Source organism: Sander vitreus, chromosome 12 (genome assembly GCF_031162955.1).
Source record: "Sander vitreus isolate 19-12246 chromosome 12, sanVit1, whole genome shotgun sequence".
NCBI lineage: Eukaryota > Metazoa > Chordata > Actinopteri > Perciformes > Percidae > Sander > Sander vitreus.
The window spans coordinates 28,916,304-28,936,303 of record NC_135866.1 but is presented as its reverse complement, the minus strand read 5'-3'; the positions used below and the strand labels follow the sequence as shown (position 1 = coordinate 28,936,303).

At 41.9% G+C, this 20,000-nt stretch overlaps 1 protein-coding gene across 3 annotated transcripts in view; it reads left to right on the top strand.

The window, feature by feature from the left end:
• Positions 1 to 20,000, top strand: part of myo10 (myosin X) — a 163,748-nt gene that overhangs the window by 50,089 nt on the left and 93,659 nt on the right. For all 3 annotated transcript variants that reach the window (XM_078265082.1, XM_078265080.1, XM_078265081.1), the window contains exon 3: positions 12,625 to 12,783. In XM_078265082.1, the coding sequence (XP_078121208.1) occupies positions 12,625 to 12,783 (159 nt within the window). The remainder of the gene's footprint in view (positions 1 to 12,624; positions 12,784 to 20,000) is intronic.

The window sequence follows — 20,000 nt, the reverse complement described above, 5'->3', positions numbered from 1 at the left end:
TTGACTCCAGAACAACAAAGGGATCACCTGGAAGACAAGACAAAGCTAGCAGCAGTATACGGTGGCCCTGAAGTGCAAATCACAACAGTAACTGGAAAAACGCAACAGCAAATCATAAAACACGATAGCAAATAGGAAAACACTTCAACAAATCATAAAACACAACGGCAAATAGGAAAACACGACAGCAAATATGAAAACACGACCTATTTGCCGTTGTGTTTTATGATTTGCTGTTGTGTTTTTCTATTTGCTGTTGTTATTTTTCAGGGCCACCGTAGCATCATGTCGTCTCAACACACCTCACAATTACATCTTCATTGATTTGTCTTTATCTCCGTGTCGTGCACAAAGTGCCCAACCCTAATGGGTTTATAAGACACCAAAATATCAGTTGCAGTGTTCAAACATTTCATCACATTTCACAAAATTATAGATCATTTTACAGCTTGTTATTAAACCAAATAGTCTGTCTTCTCTCCCACACTTGGCAAATCAAATCTGCGACAAACAAGGTTCCTTTCTTGCAGCACAACTCAATTTTCTTATCATCATCCAGCCAGAAGAAATCATTATAAAGAGGTAATTTTAGTAAAAAGTACATCCCTTAAGTCCTTGTAAACAGGACAATATAAAACTAAAAATGAACCTCATTCTCAATTTCAGCCAGCTCATATAATAAACAAAGTTATATATGATTTGGGGCACACGCACACACAGCTGATCAACCCTGTGGAAACCCAACACAATTCTGCACAGTTTTAATTAGCACCAATTATACAGTAGATTGGTACCGAGAGATTTTCAGGTGGGCCGGTCTATCTGTGTGGGCTGCATGTGCTGCACGCCGGTTGAAAGCTCTTTTTTGTGAACACTGGCCATTCACCTCTTTGGTCTTTGGCTGACCGGCCCACAGAGAGGAGTGAGATCACATGATTGGCCCACTGGTTTGTCTCCTCTTAACACTGGCCAATCACATCTTACTATGGCCCACCTCCATCCAACCATAGAGACAGAGCGCATTTAAGTCCCGCCCTCACAGGCGGGGAAAATAACTCCAGAGTGCCGGCAGCTAGCTAAAAACACGATATTTTAAGCATGTCAAACAATTATTTTAGCACCCTATGTATAGAGGACAAGTTAGCTGTTAGGAAGCTAATGTTAGCTATGTATTAGCAAGCTAGGGCACTTGTAAACATAATACTATAGCTTTCTGATTTATCCACATTCCACTATAACACAAGTTGCATACTGTGTACAAAATGCAGCTTTAGTTTAACTTACAAACTTGTCACCTTTTTATTATTCAAGTCATCATGACAGCCATGATCCACCCTCAACCTTTAGCCATCTAACCATCAGGAGCCAGGCAGCCTTTTTCACTTAGTGAGTACACTATCATACTATCTTACTTACCACTCAGCTAAGTGGCAGTATTATGGGCTGGTATGTACATGAGTTGAAGGGGGGGGTTTGGCTGATTGTGGTGGGCTGGTCTAGTTCTCAAAAGTCCAGGGCTGATTTTTTTACCCCAGTCCAGCCTTGACTAGCACCACTACTAATGCACTGCTAATTTATGTGACAAATATATTGCACTAATATATATAGCTGCTTCACAATAAAAGCCTCCCGCTGGTTGGCTGGAAAATCTTTAACGACAAGCAGCAGCAGAAACGGGCCACATCTTCATGGAAGTGTCTCTTTATTGTGTCATATATCTTTTATGTGCATGTAATAGGTGTGAAAAATAGTGTGAAAAAGCCCAAAGTCCCCCCCAAAGGGACTTACCATCTCCAACAGAAAACACTGTTCACAAACTGCTCCAAACAGCTCTATTGTAGTCCAGCCTTTACTTCAGAGACAAACGTGGTCACTTTGGAACACACATTATAATGCTCGCCTAGCTGCTAGCATGGCACGCCCTCATACTCTGCTTCTGACTGGCTAGTAGTCCTTACCTAGGTACTGTCAGGGCACGCCCTCATACTCTGCTTCTGACTGGCTAGTAGTCCTTACCTAGGTACTGTCAGGGCACGCCCTCATACTCTGCTTCTGACTGGCTAGTAGTCCTTACCTAGGTACTGCACACGTGCGACTCTCAACAAAGATAGAACAGAAGTGCGATGTCTCACTCTGTAGCTAAAACAGAGAGCTCAACACACAGGGTGAAAAGAGGAGCTGCAGCAATGTGCAGTACAACAAAAATATGGCGTTTTTTGAAAATTAAACCATGTAAACCTATTCTGATATAACCTCTAAATGCAATTATGAACCTGAAAATGAGCATAATATGAGCACTTTAAAAATCAGGCCAACAAACAGTAAAGTGTGTGAGCTGTTTGCGGGGGGGGGGGGGCTTCTGTGCTGACAGCATTAACAAAGACTTCCTGTGTCGCCGGTGTGCAGCAGAGGGTGAGCAGCAGAAGGCGCTCGGTAAATGTTTGCGCTGAAGGATTTAGGGTCATGTCGAGCCAGCGTATTGTGCTGCAGATTTACCGGCAGATTAAAGCATTCTTATCTCTCCTGGCTCCGACTCACCCGGAGACTCTATTAGACCCCCGTTCACTGAAGCTAATGAGCCTCCGCACCACAGCAGTGGTGGAATGTGACGAAGTACTAAGTAATACTGTTGAGGTGCTTGTACTCTACTTGAGTCTTTTCTTTCCATGCCACTTTCTACTTCTACTCTGCTACATTTCAGAGGGAAATATTGTACTTTTTACTTCACTCCATTCATCTGACAGCTTTAGTTACTAGTTGCTTATAAGGCTGGGACGATAGGCTTTTGTCCTGATTCGATTGTTTCCCGGTACATGGGCGGCAATTCGATTTGTGTTGCGATTTTCATTGACTGCGACACTAGAAGTATTGCGATTGGAGAGTATTGAGTATTGCGATTCAACAAAAGTTGAATAATACACTTCTAGAGACAATATATCATGTGACATTTCAAAAAACTGATTGTTTTCTAAGAAGAATGCACATCACATGTCGGTCAGTCTGACATTTATTTACTTTGTAAATGAAATAAATGTTAAGTACAGTCTTACAGAGCTGTAAAAAATAAATAAAAAATAAATAAAAACCGAGCTGGAAAGATGTTGTCCTCTGTACAGATAAAGATTCTGGTGTCTTCTTTTATCCTTTTTATTCATGTCCCCCTCTTGTCTCCTTTCTTCTCTTCTTGGCTCTCACCCCTTTGTCTTGTCTCCTCTTTATTTCCCTTCTCGTGTCTCTTTTTGTCACGCCTTGTTAGGTCTGTTTCTTCTCTTCTCTTTTCTGTTTTGTCTTTTGTTTCTTCTTCGTGTCTCTTGTTGTCTCCCATTCGATAATGTCCTCTGCTCTTCTCTTTTGTTTGTTGTTTTTTAAACTTTTGTCTTCTTTTCTGGATTTTTTAAAAAACTTTCTTTAATACCTTACTGCTCTTGTTTTTGTCTCTAATCATTAACCCTTGAGTTGTCCTTTCCGGGTGAAAATTTACACTTTTTTCGACACTTTTTTTTTACAATTTACACTTTTTTTCGAGAAAAACGTGCCCGTGAAAACATATCAATAGATTAAAAATAACGTGACATTTACACGACCTGCTGTTTTGTGTACGTACCCGAGTCAAACTTTCGTTTAAAAGCATAATTAGGACATAAGCGCCACTTTTATTTTCGTTTTCGGTCAAATAGCCTTGTGAGATGTTCAAAACCTTTCTTTTTAGTAAACTCTGTGTACACAAACAATGTTCTTGAATTCATGTGTAGAGCCCCTGGTGAAATAGCGATTTTGATGCGATCCCCTAGCACTCCCATTCAAAAGGCCATTTAACCGAAAACAAGAATACGGTCAATCTTAAAGTGGCGCTTCTGTCCTAATTATGCTTTTAAACGAAAGTTTGACTCGGGTACATTGACAAAAAGACCCTAGGTTGCATTATGGGCAGAGTTACACTTTAACCACTTATCCTCTTTTAGTCTTTAATATTTGTTTCTTCTCTCTGTATCATCTGCTTCAGCTTTGCCTTCAGTTGGTCTTTTAATTCCCTGATCTTTTTCTTGTGTTTTGCGTTTCCTCCTCTCCTCTCCTCTCTTGTTTCCTCCTCTCCTCTCCTCTAAATCCTCATTCTGTTCTCATGTTTTTATCCTTCGCTGCACCATACAAATAAAGCTTATTATTTGCTGTTCACTGTTCATAAGTGACAGATTGCTGTTTGTTCATACGGACAGGAAGGCTTTAATTTATTCAGCTCAGTGTTGGGAAATTAAAGGCAGCTACCAATCTGTTTAAGAGCTTTAAAAGTATTAGCATTAGCTTTCCAAAATCCTTTTTACTGCAGCGATCAACAAACTGCAATGACATGAGTGTCAGGAGGAAGGAGCAGCCTTAAAGGACCTTTGTTTGTGTGTGTGTGTGTGTGTGTGTGTGCGTGTGTGTGCTTGTGTGCGAATGCAGGCTGTTCTCATGAACCATTTGTATATACAGTATAGCTACAAAAAGTAAAGCATTGTAATTCGTATATATTCCACATATGTGTTACTGTATGCGGCACATTGACTGCTGCTGTATAAGAGTGAAGATCCATGTAGGGAGAAGGTTGGGGGGGATGTTTGGGTCTAGCTTTCAAGCCGGGGAGCGGAGTTCATGCCCCCGGAAGAAGTTAAGGTGAAAACACAAGACTTTCACCCAGGAAACGGGTGTTCATGTCCCAGGAGTACGACTTAAGGGGACTGCTGTTTTAACCCACGGCACCATTTTTTTTTGTAATCTCAAGTAGTCGTTTTTTTGTGTCTAAACTTAACTCTTGTCACCGCGTCACTTTTTGTCAGCTACACTCATCATTGTCACCATGTGACCGACCTTCGGTCGTAATTTCGTAGGATATCATACAAATTTTTGTGCGTACATTTTCTTACGATGTCATACAAACCTGTTCAGGAGAATGCGTTGGTCTGTGTCTGTCTGTCTATCTTTTGCGTTTGTGAGGATTGTGTGTTATCATCCACAGATTCATATTTATAGGTGTGTGTGCGTGCATGTGTGCGTGCGTGCGTGTATGCATGCGCGTGTGTGTGTCTGCCTGCCAGCCAGCCGTCTGTTTGTAACTAGAGACTGACGTCACCTGTCAGAGCAGATGTTGCTCTTTGTGAGGAAAGCTGTGCTATGTTGACCAATCAGAGAAGCACACTACTGTAAACCCCACCCACTTCAGTGTGTGTGTGTGTGTGTGTGTGTGTGTGTGTGTGTGTGTGTGTGTGTGAGAGAGAGAATTACATAGGCTATGTATATGTGTGGGTATTTATGTTCATGCTTATAACTTTGTGTGTGTAAGTAGTTAATATTTACATCTACTGTTTAAGTCTCTGAGTGTGTTGACTTCACTATGTTGAAGTGTATGTATATTTATGTTTATTTCTATGTGAGTATATGTTTTTGAAGTGACGGAGGAGGATTTGTCCATCTGAGCAACTCTTTCTATGACTTTACTTTACAAAGTTTGACACTTTTTGCTTGCACTAGCATTAAGCCTCTATAACCGTACGCTTGTAGCCTCAGAAAACAGCCCTCTGTCCTAAAACTCCGGCTGACATTCCTTCAGATGTGTAAGCAGTTCATTACGAAGACAACCAACCAGCTGAAGGCAGCCAACTGCGTCGGTAACATTCAACAACAACTCTGACTTTTCACGGCAGCGATCTGTATCTCTGAGCGGAAGGAACGAAACTCTTCATTATGTGCCGTTAACCGTGAAAGCTGAGATCCACCCCCCCCCCCCAACTCGCTGCCCCTCACTGTGTATGTCAGAGAGTTGAACAGGTAACCCCTCCGCACGCCTCGAGCTCTCCTTCCCCCCCCCAATCTCCATCATCATCATCATCAAAAGCAGCAGCTGCTATTTGAATCACCATTCATCTCCCGCTGCATTGTCCCGCAGTCGGCTCAGGACGGGGGAGACTGTCTGCACGGCCGAAAGACAGTGAAACCCGAGCAAGACGAGAGAAACCCCGCGACCTCCGAGGACACAAACACTCGCACATGAAAACCTAGAGTACCTGCGCTAATACCTACAGGCACGTTGAGCACAGACATGGAGGCATTTCAATGCATGAACAACTTGCTGAAAATGTACCATACAAGTGTTAGGGATAAAAATGTGCCCTGAGTCAAAGCGTCTCTCAGTACAGGAAAACAACATTACAATATACAACCAAGAATAACTAAATAACGTACAATTTTGGAAAGATCAGCCTGCTGTAAATGCTTAAAAAGTTGAACTCTTAATTCCTGCAAATAACGTACCTTGCAACATGGAAAATCTGTTAAATATGAAATGCACTTGCTATTTTATCTATCTATCTATCTATCTATCTATCTATCTATCTGTCTGTCTGTGTGTGTGTGTGTGTGTGTGTGTGTGTATATATATATATATATAAGGTCACTTTTTTTTTTTTTTCTTTAACCTGGACCCTATTTTTCCATGTTTTTGTGTCTAATTGACTGATGGAAACAACTATCTTTGAAATTGGTCCAGTATTAAGCAACACCACTGCAGTCGGCAGCGGGAAAACAAGCTGCAAAAATTAACGGGTAATTGTGCACCGTCAATTTCCATCCACTAAAAGTTCTGTTTTTGCCACTGACAAGCTCAGATTAATATTCTAAGTGTCTGACAACATTATGGAAAGGATCCCTACAGAGAGAGACCTTTTTGTAAAAGGGTAAGATTCTTTTGGTTTAACATGAAACGGCTCCAAAATTACTTTTGCCAAACCCACCAGACTCCATTGAAATAAACAGTACTTTTATCATCGTAAAAAAACACTTCATTCAAAGCCAACAGAAACAAAATTAAACTATCAAAAGTCGTCTTGGTTCATCTTTACACTGTTCCAACAATCACAACTCTAGTTTGGTTGGGGAAAAAAAACCTTAATTCACCCATTGACATGAGAAAATATGCTGGCTCTATACATGCTAAAAGTACTGTTTATTTAAATGGAGTCTGGTGGGGATGTAGATGGTGATTTCAGAGCTGTTTCTGTTTTTTTTAAAAAAGGATCTTACTCTTTTACAAAAAGGTCTATCTCTGTAGGGAAGCTTTCCATAATGTTGTCAGACACTTAGAATAATAATCTGAGCCTGTCATTGGCAAACGAGCACTTTTAGTGGACGGAAATTGAAGGTTAATTTACATTGCAGCTTGTTTCCCCAATGGAAATTGACGGTGCGTATTTGCCCTGTTGGATTACATTGCAACTTGGTTTGAGGCAGTTACAACATTCTCGCTCAATACTGGACCAAAGAATTTTGTCCACACTAGTCACTTCAACTAGCCTGACAAGCCTGACCCACATCAAGATGTTGGGTCTGGGAACTCACTTTTGCCGTATCCGGTCGGCAAAACTCCGAACACATCTTCCTTTTTTAAGAATGACTTCAGTGCCGTTCTTTGTTCTTTTCTCAAAGAAAAGCTTAACTCCAAGTCTTCCAGAGTCGCGGCCAAAGCCGATTCCAAAGACCACTGTTCGCCAGCAGCAGCAGCCATAAGCCCGCCCACCATCTCTATACACGTGATTGGCCCGGCCAGAGTTAGGTTTTTCCAGCTCGCAAGCCAACGGAGAGTTGCTAGACGACCCTGGCTGCAAATTACATTTGCTGCCACTAGGGTGCGTCTAGATTTCTAGGCTACACTTCGACACCAATGCATGGGAAAGTAGGGTCAAGGTTAAAATTGCCGAAATTACCCTTTAAGAATGTCGATCAATAAAGACCTTCAAAAACGCTCAACCACCAGCTGATACACTGACATTTTGGTGGTTATACATCCACCTATAAACTCTTTCAGTATCAGAAAATATGACCGGTATCCACCTCCAGAAGTCCATATCTTCATTCATTGTAAGTTTCTCTAGTTCGGAGTCTTCTAATTGCCTGAATGTATGCTGTGAATTCACTTCCCTGACCAACGTAAGTAAGAACAACAAACTTTATCCTGACTGATCCGGGAACACAGCGTGTTGATCCGAGGGTCCAGCAGTGAGTGCACCCCCTCCTCCCGCTCTGCACTGATGCTGTCCTAATGCTTTTGTTTCACAGAGATTTACTCCCGTTAGCATCTGTCGCTAAGCTTAGCGTCCGGGCCCCTCCGTGGCTTTGTGTTCGAGGCGTGGATCCGCCTCAGCTGAACCAATTAGAGACCTAATTAGGACAAAGCCAAAAGGACAGCCCGTTCTACTGAGGCCTGACTGTATATTGCTGTGAATACTGTCCATGACAAATGGAGAGAGAGAGACGGAGACAGATAGCGTTCTGCATTTCTCCTGGTTTGGGCCCCTCAGTTTCAATGAAGAGAAATACAATGCTACATGGTACAATGCTGTTTTAGACAACAGTGTTCTTCTGATTTGTTTCAACAGTTTGTGTTGGTCTCTTTCCCGTTTCAACCAGTGGTGGAAGAAGTATTAGGATCCTTTACTTAAGTAAAAGTACTAATACCACACTGTAAAATTACTCAGTTACAAGTAAAAAATCCTGCATTAGACAGTCAGCAGTGTGATTGTGTGTGTTTTTTCCAGATATGTTTGATGTTAAAAAGGATTAGAACCAGATCATATATGTGTGCCAATAGATCATAAGATTGAGCAGAGGTTTCGGTGTAATTTTTATACCGTGACAGTCTTCTTCCTGCGGAGATGATGTGATCTACTGCCAGGTGGGGAATCATAAAGTCAGGCACCTGACCTGTTGATGCTAACAGCCTCGCTCTGTTTTACTCAGCAGTCAAACAGTTTAACCGTCTGATTTACAGCGGGGAACATCCCGCTATCTCATGTTACAGAGGAGTGTAAAAAGTGGAAGAAAGCCTGGAAGTTAGAGAGACACTTCTCTGGCTCATACATCACACAGCCCTGGAACGCTAACTGAATATTAGAGCTAAATATTTAAAAAAGGGTCCAAATTCAGAGTGGTAAAAAATAAATCGGCGGTTGAAATGTATACCAGAGTGAAGCCAGGTGGAGGTGAAGTACGGCAGCTCTCAGAAGAAATCAAATCTTTTACTCGCTAACGCTAAGTCAAACAAGCTGCATCACTGCAGCCACAGTTTGAATCAAAATACTCAAAAATCAGCAGGAACGTGCGGTGCAGTGTCCAAAGCAAAAGTAGGATTTGAAGAGGATTGTAGTAAAATATCACTTCTTCAGTTTGCGGGACTTTCATGCTTTCAGATTATTTAAAGAAGGAATAAAAGGAAGGAGGAGAAAAATAAAGAAATGAGCAAATAATGGAGGAAGGAAGGAATGTAAGGAAAGAAAGAAAGGAGAGAGAGAAAGAAAGGAAGGAAAGAAAAGATGGATGGAATGGGGGAAAAAAAGGAAAGAAAAGATGGAATATAGGAAAGAGAGAAGGAATGAAAGAAAAGAAGGAATGTGTGTTCAGCAGAGAGCAGCGTATGTGTCAGAGAACAAGGCTGCAGCTTCTCCAGACTAAACTCTGGAGCATTCGTCCTCCAGCGATGAGTCCAAACCAGGCCGAACTGGTTCAAACATCACTCCAACCTCCAACCCTTTGACCCAGAGAGATACTGAACGTACATATTATGTCTAGGATTCTCTCACTTTAGCGTTATAAGGTTGAGTTTAAGCCTTTGTGCCTCTGCAAGGTCAGTTCGAAGGAGTTCAAACTTTAGTCAAAACATGTAACACAAGTCACAACTTTTAACTCCAGTATCAGTCGAGAGGACAGTTTTATCTTAAGAAATGTGACCGACAGTAAGATAAAAAACATCCTACTGAAAAATCGTACATACTGTTTTAGTCTACCAAATAGCATGTTCGTATTATTCCCTGGAATCCTTGTGTTTTCTTGCCTCGCAGTTTTCCTTGGATTGGGGTAGCACCTAAATCAGGGTTGCAGTTGCAGCCCCCTACTGTGCCCTACTATGCCCTGCTATGCCCCGCAACTCCCTACTATGCCCTACTATGCCCTGCTATGCCCCGCAACTCCCTACTATGCCCTACTATGCCCTGCTATGACCTGCAACTCCCTGCTATGCCCTACTATGCCCTGCTATGCCCCGCAACGCCCTACTACGCCCCACAATGCCCTGCTATGCCCCGCAACGCCCTGCTTTGCCCTACTATGCCCTGCTATGCCCCGCTATGCCCTACTATGCCCTGCTACGCCCTGCTATGCCCCGCAATGCCCTGCTATGCCCCACAACACCCTGCTAAGCCCCCAACTGCTAGAACTATTATTCCTAGTCATAGTTCCATTATCTTTATTGCCACTGTTCATCATACCAACTGATATAATTATTATGAATCATATTCTCTATATATCTGTATCTGTGTCTCTGTGGAGACACCAAGAGTCTGGTTCTGTCTGTGGTTTCTCCCTAAAAGGGAGTTTTTCTTCGCCACTGTCGCACCAAATGCTTGCTCTTGGGGGAATTGTTGGAATTGTTGGGTCTTTGTAAATTATAGAGTGTGGTCTAGACCTAATCTGTAAAGTGTCTTGAGATAACTTTTGTTATGATTTTATGCTATAAATTGAATTGAATTTCGGATGCAACCATCGTCACTGTGCGGTCATATGTGTTCAGGGCGCCTTGGGAGAAGCTGTTGTTTACTTTCTGTATAGTTCCTCTGTGAAGATTTACACCGTCAGACTTCAACCACGTTGGTTTCTGGGTGGAAAAACGGAGCGCAGCCAAAGCCCGTTGCTGTCTCAGCCTTTTCCACAAACAGACACACCACAAAGGATATTCCGTAACACACACGGACACACACAGGTTCGACATTTCTAAGAAGAGTCCGTGAGGTCTTTCAGTGGTTTCAAACCAGTGGTGTAGTCTACGTGATACGCAGGTATACGCAGTATACCCACTAAGAAAGCTCCAGGATTTCACTTTACCCTAATAAAAATGCCCAATGACACGCAACAACATACTTTCCATTATATTTTTGATATATTTTGAATTGTCATCTGTGTTTTTCTTCTTCGCATAGGCTAAATAAAGGGATTTCCACCGTAAAATGGTGAATAAAAGTTATCTGAATGCAGGAAGTCTTTGACGCTCAAAATAACCCTGGGGGAGGACAGCCAGACCACTATGAAATGCCCCCTCCCCCAAAGGCAGATTCTGGCCCATATATATAGGCCAATATATTTATATACAGTACAGTATACCCACTACAATACATTAGACTACACCACTGTTTCAAACCTTTGTGTCATGTGACCCTGAGAAGCTAAACGATGTACTGTTGGTGACGTCCCCTTTTCAGATCATTTAATTTAAATAGTTTAAGGTGTAACAAATACGGTCTCTTGTTCTACTTTTTCTTAGCCAGATGTATGAATGGTTCATGAGAACAGCCTGAAGCTAGCTAGCTAGCTAGCTAACTAACTAACTAACTAACTAACTGTAAGACCATTAGGAATGTATAAACACACACACACACACACACACACACACACACACAATAAAGTCTGGAGTTGTGTGAAGCTGGTCGTTGACCCGCTGTGAACGAGCAGCTCAGGGCAACTCTTCCTGAAGAAAGCAGGTCTCTGTCTGAAGAGTCAATCACATCTGACCCAGACACACACACACACACACACACACACACACACACCAGGCCTCATTTTTCACATTCCAGTTTCATTGACGCTTTAGAACGTCACAGAATCGTCTTTCAGACGAATGAAAAATGATCTAGTCTTTTCAACGGCGCGTCATCGACCTGCATGACGGGTTTATTAGTCCTGAAAATAAACCACAGTTAAACTAAACCGACTGGTCGTCATCACATTAGTGTTCAAATAAACATACTTCCATCATTGAAGCTATACTTTTCTGGGTGTAATTTGCTAAGACCTAGACCGGACCTTTAACTGCTTCAAGAAGCAAGACACCAGAGTGTTTACATTCTCTGAGAAGTAGACAGTTACAGGGAGATAACTGACTCGTTAGACTGGTCCAGTGTAAACCGTTTACAGTCAACAGTCAGTCCTGAAAGTCCTGGAGAGGAAAGTAAGCGACAGTAAACACACCTCCAGTTCTCCTTCAGCTGCTGGAGATTCATTCATCTGTTCCTGTTGCACTTGGTTCAACTCTATTCTTCATTCAAGTGCAGAATATTTTTTAGCCTGGCTCTGTTCAAAGGACACAAAAAATACTTTCCAGCACCTATAATGCTCACTGATTAACATGCTATATCTCATTTATTTAATATGAACACGCAGAAAAAAACACTTTTTGGAGAGTAACGTGCTGGAAGCTTTTGGCTGGTTCGGTCACTTCTTAATTATTGGCATATACGTAGGAATGTCAAAGTACTCCTTTTAAACTTGGGGTAACTGGGATTCTTTTACAGAAAAATGAAGGTTCAGCGATAAGGGTAGTTTATTCCTCCCCTCAAACACGATCCACAGGAGCATTTTTCGTCCTTATATCCGAAACGGAGAACTTGACGCTCGCGGTTTTTTAGAGGTGGGGAAAGTTTCGAAAAACACAAACTCAGCCATACAGAACCACTTGATTCTTTGTCTTTCAGGATATCCTCTTGTAACTTTTGACACATTTGAGTAGTTATTTTTTACATGAGTCTCATGTGTTTCTATTTTCTAACCCAGGTGTACACCTACAAGCAGAATGCCCTTAGCAGACAGAAGGTGCAGCCCATGCACCACAGCAGCATCAGAGGGGTGGAGGACATGGCGGCGCTCGAGGACCTCCATGATGGCGCGATCATGCACAACCTCTTCCTGCGCTACCAGCAGAGACACATCTACGTGAGTTTCCCCACACGCTCAGCCACACTCGATGACTCAGAGCTTCCTAAACGTCGAGCTGAATCTGAACACACTCACCTGTCGCGGATGATTCTGAACATTGTACAGTTTTCAATGCTGCTGACTTTTGATCTTTTGGCCGGATTTGGATTTTCTCCAAAATGTTTTTCCACTAGGTCTGGTTGGGCCTGTGAAGTACTCTGTGAACTGATATGAAAGTAGCAGTTTGGACTTGCCTTTTATAAAATCTCGCAGGCACTAGCCACCTTATTGTGCTAATTATTTAGTATTTTATTTGCATAGACTAGGGAAAACATGTACAGTACATGCATTAAGAAGGGTGAGAAAACATCAGGCCTGAGGCATGTGAGGGAGAGAATGTGAGAATGCAGAGCGCGTCTGACAGACGGACTCACATCTACTGTATCTGCAGGATCAGCTTCGTTCGTGCTGTTAGGGTACACTGCCTTCTTTTCAAAGTAGAAATCTCCCATGCACGGCTAAAGTTGCTCAATCATTACAAAACAGCGGAGATAACCGTCTAGACGCAGGCAGATAGGAGAAGGTGACTGCTTGGTCAGAAAACTCTACGTTAATGTGGAGTGACAGGGATGTGAAGCAGGGCTTTTCATGGCTCAGAATGGGCCTTTGGGGGGGGGGGCACATATGAGAAGAAATTTTGAGCACAAATCTACATTGAAAATGTCTTAATTTATGTCAAGGAAAATACAAAATTCTGCAGGCAACAACTCAAAATTTTAAATATATTTATAACGGGATATTTTCAGTAAGGGAAGGGGGCTTTCACATCTGACTACAGTTGACTACAAAGTCAAGTTCATTTGATTAGTATGAACAGGGCATAACCGTGTCTTTTGTAGAGATATAGGTTGTAAGTTAAGCCTATGGCATGAATACAACAGAGATTAGAGATGGGGCAGCTGTGGCTCAGTGGTAGAGCGGTCGCCTGCCAATCGGAAGGTTGGTGGTTCGATAAGAGTGGCCCAGCTGTCCCATGTCGAAGTGTCCTCGGGACACTGAATCTCGAGTGTAAACGTGCGTGAATGTTTATCTCATTATCTGCTTCGGCCACTGTGTGTGAATGGTTCCTGTACTATGTGAAAGCGCATTGAGTAGTCGTTAAGACTAGAAAAGTCCTATATAAAAACAGCAGTTTACATTAAACTGAGATTTTATAGTAGTTTCTACACATTCTCAAAATCCTTTAGGATAAGGCCGCCCAAGTTTGGCCCATGCTCACTTTTATTTAGGCCCACCATGGCATTTGACATGCCCATGCTTGTTCTCCTCTTATTTAGAAAGTGCTGTAAAATCCTAACCGTAATGACTACCAAACATACATTTTGTGAAAGCTAAAAAGTACTTAATCTGAGTTCAACCGATTGTTTCTCTGTCCACATAAAAAAAATAGGTCAGTTTCATTCTGTTGCATCAGATCTTTATTTCAAGCTCTTGTGGTTGCGCCATGAACTATGCCAATAGTCCTTTTAGACGCTGCTATTCTTTGTGACATGGGGAATAACATTTCTCTCAGCCGCAGCTAAAAGAAGGTTCAGAATTAAAAGAAAAAAGGAAAAAAAAGTTGTTGCCAGCTCTGCAGTGTTACAGTTTATGCTGTTTTATTCTAAAATACTTCTCACCTTTAACTGATGCTCATTATACATGTTATCCACAGGCCATTATATAATTATACAGCTAATAGGTAATTGTTTTGCTTGGATCACTATGTGCAGGCATCACCTTTTTTTTTCTTTTCTTTTTTTTCTTTTTTTCCAGACTTTTTCCCAGGCTTATTTCCTAAAGAGAATTGCCTTTAATGACAGTAAATTAACAGATATTTATGCAGGTGGTTGAATTCTGAAGTGTTTCCAGGTGTGTAAAGGAACACAAAGGTAGGTAGATGGACAGATGTGTTCAACATTACACATTACTGTATGACTGCAAATATAAAAAACTTCAGTTAGTTTGTTCTCACGAAGTAAATCAATTCTAATCAGAGTACACAAATAAAAAAAAAAAAATGTGATAAACTTCCATAATGTTTTGTTGGGAGGTTCAGAATCAGAAATCTGAATCAGAAAAGGATTTATTGCCACAATAAGTTAAACTTATGTGGAATTTACCTTCGTAATTGGTGCATACACGAACAAACAACAGATTTTCACTCCCACCTCATAAGATACGGACGCTTGGTCAGGTGCCTTTGTCGTTGTTATTGACGCTAAAAGTCTCCTTTAGCGTCATATAACGCGCCTTACCATACGCGCTTGGTTGGGTTTATTGGCATCCCTTTTGACGTAGTTATGTTAAGGAAAAGTTTGTGGATGGGCTTACGTTTCCATGACTCGCGGGTATAACGGGACGGTTGGGTTTAGGAAAAGGTTGTGGGTGGGCTTACGCTTCCGTGACACGCGGGAATAACGGGCCGGTTAAAGAAGAAAACTTTAGGAAATGTGCCGTGCTGAATGGGCAAGTGCAGAATGTGCAAAGGTTAAATTTTTTTTTGGACTGCAGCTTGTTTCTGATGTTACCGCGGCTACGGCGTTGAGTGGAGCGATGAAAAGCACAGGTGATAAAAACCCAAACAAGTGGAGTGGTTTTTGGTTCCAGGTTGTTAGCGGAGCTCCTTTGTTTGGCAGCCAGGAGCGACAGGTTGCAGAGTGAGAGCGAGGAGGATTAGAGAGTTTGGGATTTGTTTGCTCTGACGCTGGTTTTACTGGCTGGTGTTCCAGTGGGGGCCTCACTGGGAGTCTGGCGGGAGATAATGGGTCCTGGCTCGGCTTGTCCAAAGCTGTGAGAGAGGACAGTTACCTTTTTGGAGTAGTCTCGCATTGCCAGACCTTCCTCCACAGCACTTCTGAGGAGCGTCTGGCTAGTCCACACAGCATTCCGGGATGGGAGAAAAACGTGCACTCATTTATTGGCATTTCTGTGAACCAATCACAATCGTCTTGGGCGGCGCTAAGCGCCGGATATAGCTACGGTGCCGCTGCCAAATAGCCTCGGGAAGGAACTTGTTTTGGTAGAACGTGTGTACGTTCAAAAGTAGTTTTAGTCGTGCAACAGAAAACTCAGATTGGACAGATAGTCTAGCTAGCTGTCTGGATTTACCCTGCAGAGATCTGAGGAGCAGTTAACTATAGTCCTCAGAAATCCACCGGAGGTTGGAACGCCAACACAAAGAAAGAGGAAGGGGACGGACAGCTGGCCGAAAAGAGAGACATCTGGCGGAACTTCCGGCGGCATCAATCCCGGAAGTGGAACGTCGTGAATATAGACTAGGGAGAAGCTAATGGGTTCTGGCTCGGTTCGTCCAAAGCTGTGAGACAGGACAGTTAGCTTTGGAGTGAATCTGAAAATGGAGAACACATACGAAAAAACAACCCTGTAGCAGTTTATCTCGTGATGATCACTTAGGGGTATCGCCAATGATTTCCTGAATTGACCTCTATAACCTCTATATATATATGCGCCTGCTCTACCAACTGACCTAATCCGGCCACGTACAAGTGCTTTCTACAGTGCAGAGGGTGGGATGCAGAGACATAAAGCCATACATCTGTGAAAATGGCCATGGCTGTTTAATTTCCTCGCCAAAATTTCGCCTAAATTTGGCAAGACATGAATTCCTTTGATCGTTTAGTTTTTGTTTGATACCAATGTCTTAACTCTAGCTTTAAAGCGTTGCCTCTTTAAAGTTTGATCTTCTGATTTCTTTAATCGATGTAGAATCATTCAAATGAAGGTCAATTTCAATCGTAAAAAAAACTAGTTAGCCCTAATGATCACGGTGGCCCTTTTTGTTCCCTTTACTGTACTTTCTTAGTTTTAGATATTCTTTTGTTTCGTCCAAACTGTTACAAATCTCTGTTGAGAAATAAATCAGTTGTATGATGTGACGCCACTATTGTTACGGTTGGTTAGGTTTAGGCACAAATACGATTTATGGTTAGGTTTAGGTATTTTAGCAGGGTGTTTGTTGGGGGTATCATAATTAATATAAAAGGTTTAGCAGCAGTAATAGTGGTACCAGGAGTGGTAGCAATGTGTTAACAAACTAATTTATTCCACACTGTCCTGCTTTACACTTCAAGCTAATTATCAAACAAAGCCGCTCTGTTCCTGTTGACCCCGGTCACAGTAAAGAAGTCTATACGTCTACTGTATGGCGTAGAAAACAACGGAACATGTAGGACAAATGGCTCCCAACCATTACTTTCTCGGTATGGTTAATGAACAAACCTGACGCAGCACTCTCTGCAGCAAAACAAACCCGGGCGACAAAGGCCGCCTTGTGCTTTCTGCACGCATTAGCCGCGGTAACCTTTGACAAATGCCATCTTGTTACTTTAATCACATCTGAATGCTCCCGTATGGTCGAAATTATCCAATCAATTCATCACAGACGCCCGATCTCCACTCTGACTGGGCTTTTTTTTCCCTCTTTGGCCCAGAAGCTGCAGAGAGGGAAAATTAGAGGAGAGGTTTTGGTGAAGTGGGCAGCGGTAAACCGAAGGGAAGGGCTTTAAACCAGAGAGTCAACAACAGCCTCTGATACAGCAAACGGGTTCAAATTATATTTCAAATGGGGGCTCAGATAGTCTCAGGTAAGGTACAAATAAACCAATAAACACATTAAAAGTCAGTTGTTTCAGTTTTTGAAGGCGTGCTGCTTTGTTCCATTAAAGCAGGCTAATGCTTTAAACCAAAGTCGGGCGTTTATTCTCATAATGAACTTCATTCATATAGCATCTTTAAAAACAGAGTTTACAAAGGGCTTTGACAGACAAAGCAAGGCAAAATATGTCTTTGTAACCAACCCATGTAATTCCTAATGTTATTTTACCTTTTGTAATGGCGATTTGTCCTCTGATTGAAAAAAAACTCAAAATCAAACATCCACCCAGGCATCGAAGGACTGAATTTTACGCAGGTCAGAAACGTTCATTGTCCAGGCAAAAGATGGTGTTTTTGCAAATTTGACGACAAATTAGCAGCTTTGAGCAAAAATAATGAAGCAGAATGAATGCAAAATTTGTGCAGCTGTTAATTCAATAGACATTTTATACCACAACTGCTGTTATTGCTACTTAAATGACTGGGTTCAGTTTAGTTATTCATGGAGAGACAATTGAGAGGCCCAAACTATAGACAACATTTAAATCAATAGTTTAATGTCACATCCAGTGATTAACTGCTCTTGGACCATTGGATGCCTCCAGTGTCTGGATCATGTTACTTGATGAAAAATGGCCGCCCATCGACAGCGCAGGCATCCACTTTCCTGCCAGATATCCGTCCTGACTTCTGCACATTAGTGTTGACAGCTGAGACCTTCCAGAAAACCGTTGCTTCAGTGACATGTCCCTTATTTATTATTTTGCGAAAGTCAGTGCCCTCGAGGACATTAGAAAGTGTGTTGCAACAAGTCCTCCAAATAGAGCTGTAACAATTCCAAATGTTGCTGTACAATTAATTGTCTCAGAAATATTGCGATTGACAACATAATTGTCTGTTTCGGTCAAATATAAAAATATTTATTACTTTATTACTTTTTCAAACAAATTAAAGTTTGAATGAATAGAGAAAGGTGAGGTGACGGGCTAATGGTGCGACATCAAATGCATCAGAGTGAGAGGCCCTGGTTTCATAACCTGTCAGGGGCCCCCTGAATTCCTGAAAGCACCCTTGCTGACTTCTGAGCGAATTAAATAAGAATGAATGAATGAGTTTTACCAACATCCACCAAACCAATCCACTCTTATCTCTTTCAGATTTATGTTTGTGTCTTTAAAAGATATGAGTTGTTTAGCTGCTCAAAATGTTGCTGGTTAAAGAAATAGTATCTTATTGTACTATTAGACTTACTACTAGTGCATTGGATTAGACCTAAATGTATGAGATTGTTTAGTGCACCATTGCAGCCATGGTTTTGAGTCTATTGTTTACAGCAGGCATGTCCAAAGTGTGGCCTGGGGGCCAATCACGGCCCACGGACAAAAAATGTCAGAAGGGACCATTGGCCCCCGGGCATCTTCACATTATCAAATCTGGCACTCTTTAAAAAAACTTTGGACACCCTTGGTTTACAGGGTGTTGTGTCTGGTTATAACATATTTTATATGTTAGATTTTCTGTATAATTTAGGGCAGTTAGTTGACTTACAATGGAGATTAAATATCAGACAGGACATTTCAGCTGAAAGTCCTTCCCCGAAAAACACTGCTATGTCGTTTTGTTTGGGATGGGGATCTCCAATTATCTGAGGTTCCGGGAGATGTATGCATGTATTGAGAAAAGAGACAAAAACGTCAAAAGTCAGAAAAAAAGGCAACAAAAATGTTGAAACGAGCGGCAACAATGTCGGATAAAGCAACAAAAACATTGAAAACACGACAAAAAATGTCCAAAAAAAAAACTTAAAAAGGAACCCAAACTTCGGAAAAAGCCCAGTTTTTCATTATTGGGTGGGTTGTAACACACACTATATCATTGTATGGTTTGGAGGACTTGTTGGGAACAGATGGAGCAAACTTCTTTAGTAAGATTATAGATTTGTTGAGTACTTTAAACTGTGAAACAAGCTCACATCAACGCTATACTTTGCTTTAGCGTTAACATTCCATAGTTGAATTTAGGGAATTTAGCCTGGAGGCTACCAGACGTGTGTGTGTGTGTGTGTGTGTGTGCTTGCTTGCTTGCTTCACTGGAATCTGCTGCAGAGGAGACAAGTGAGGCCACCAGTCGACAGCACAGCTGGTTACAATCACAGCAGCTAAAGACTGTGTACACACACACACACACACACACACACACACACACACACACACACACACACACACACACTGTCTCTCTCTCAGGAATCTCTGAGTTCTGTACCCCCAAACACACTGACATTGACATTCTCTCATTTTTCTATCACACGCTGTTCTTTTTCTGTCCGTCCACCATTAATATTCTTTCAACATCCCCCCCCCCACACACACGCGCGCACGCACACACACACACACACACACACACACACACACACACACACACACACACACACACACTCAGACACACTCGTCTCTGTCTGGGCATTCAAGTGTCAACACCTCTACTCGTCTGTCTCTCTCTGCCCAGCAGGGGGTCTTTCAAATCAAATCAAGAATGTTTCATTCCTACCCACAAACTTTTTGTGTCTCATTTTTAATCTA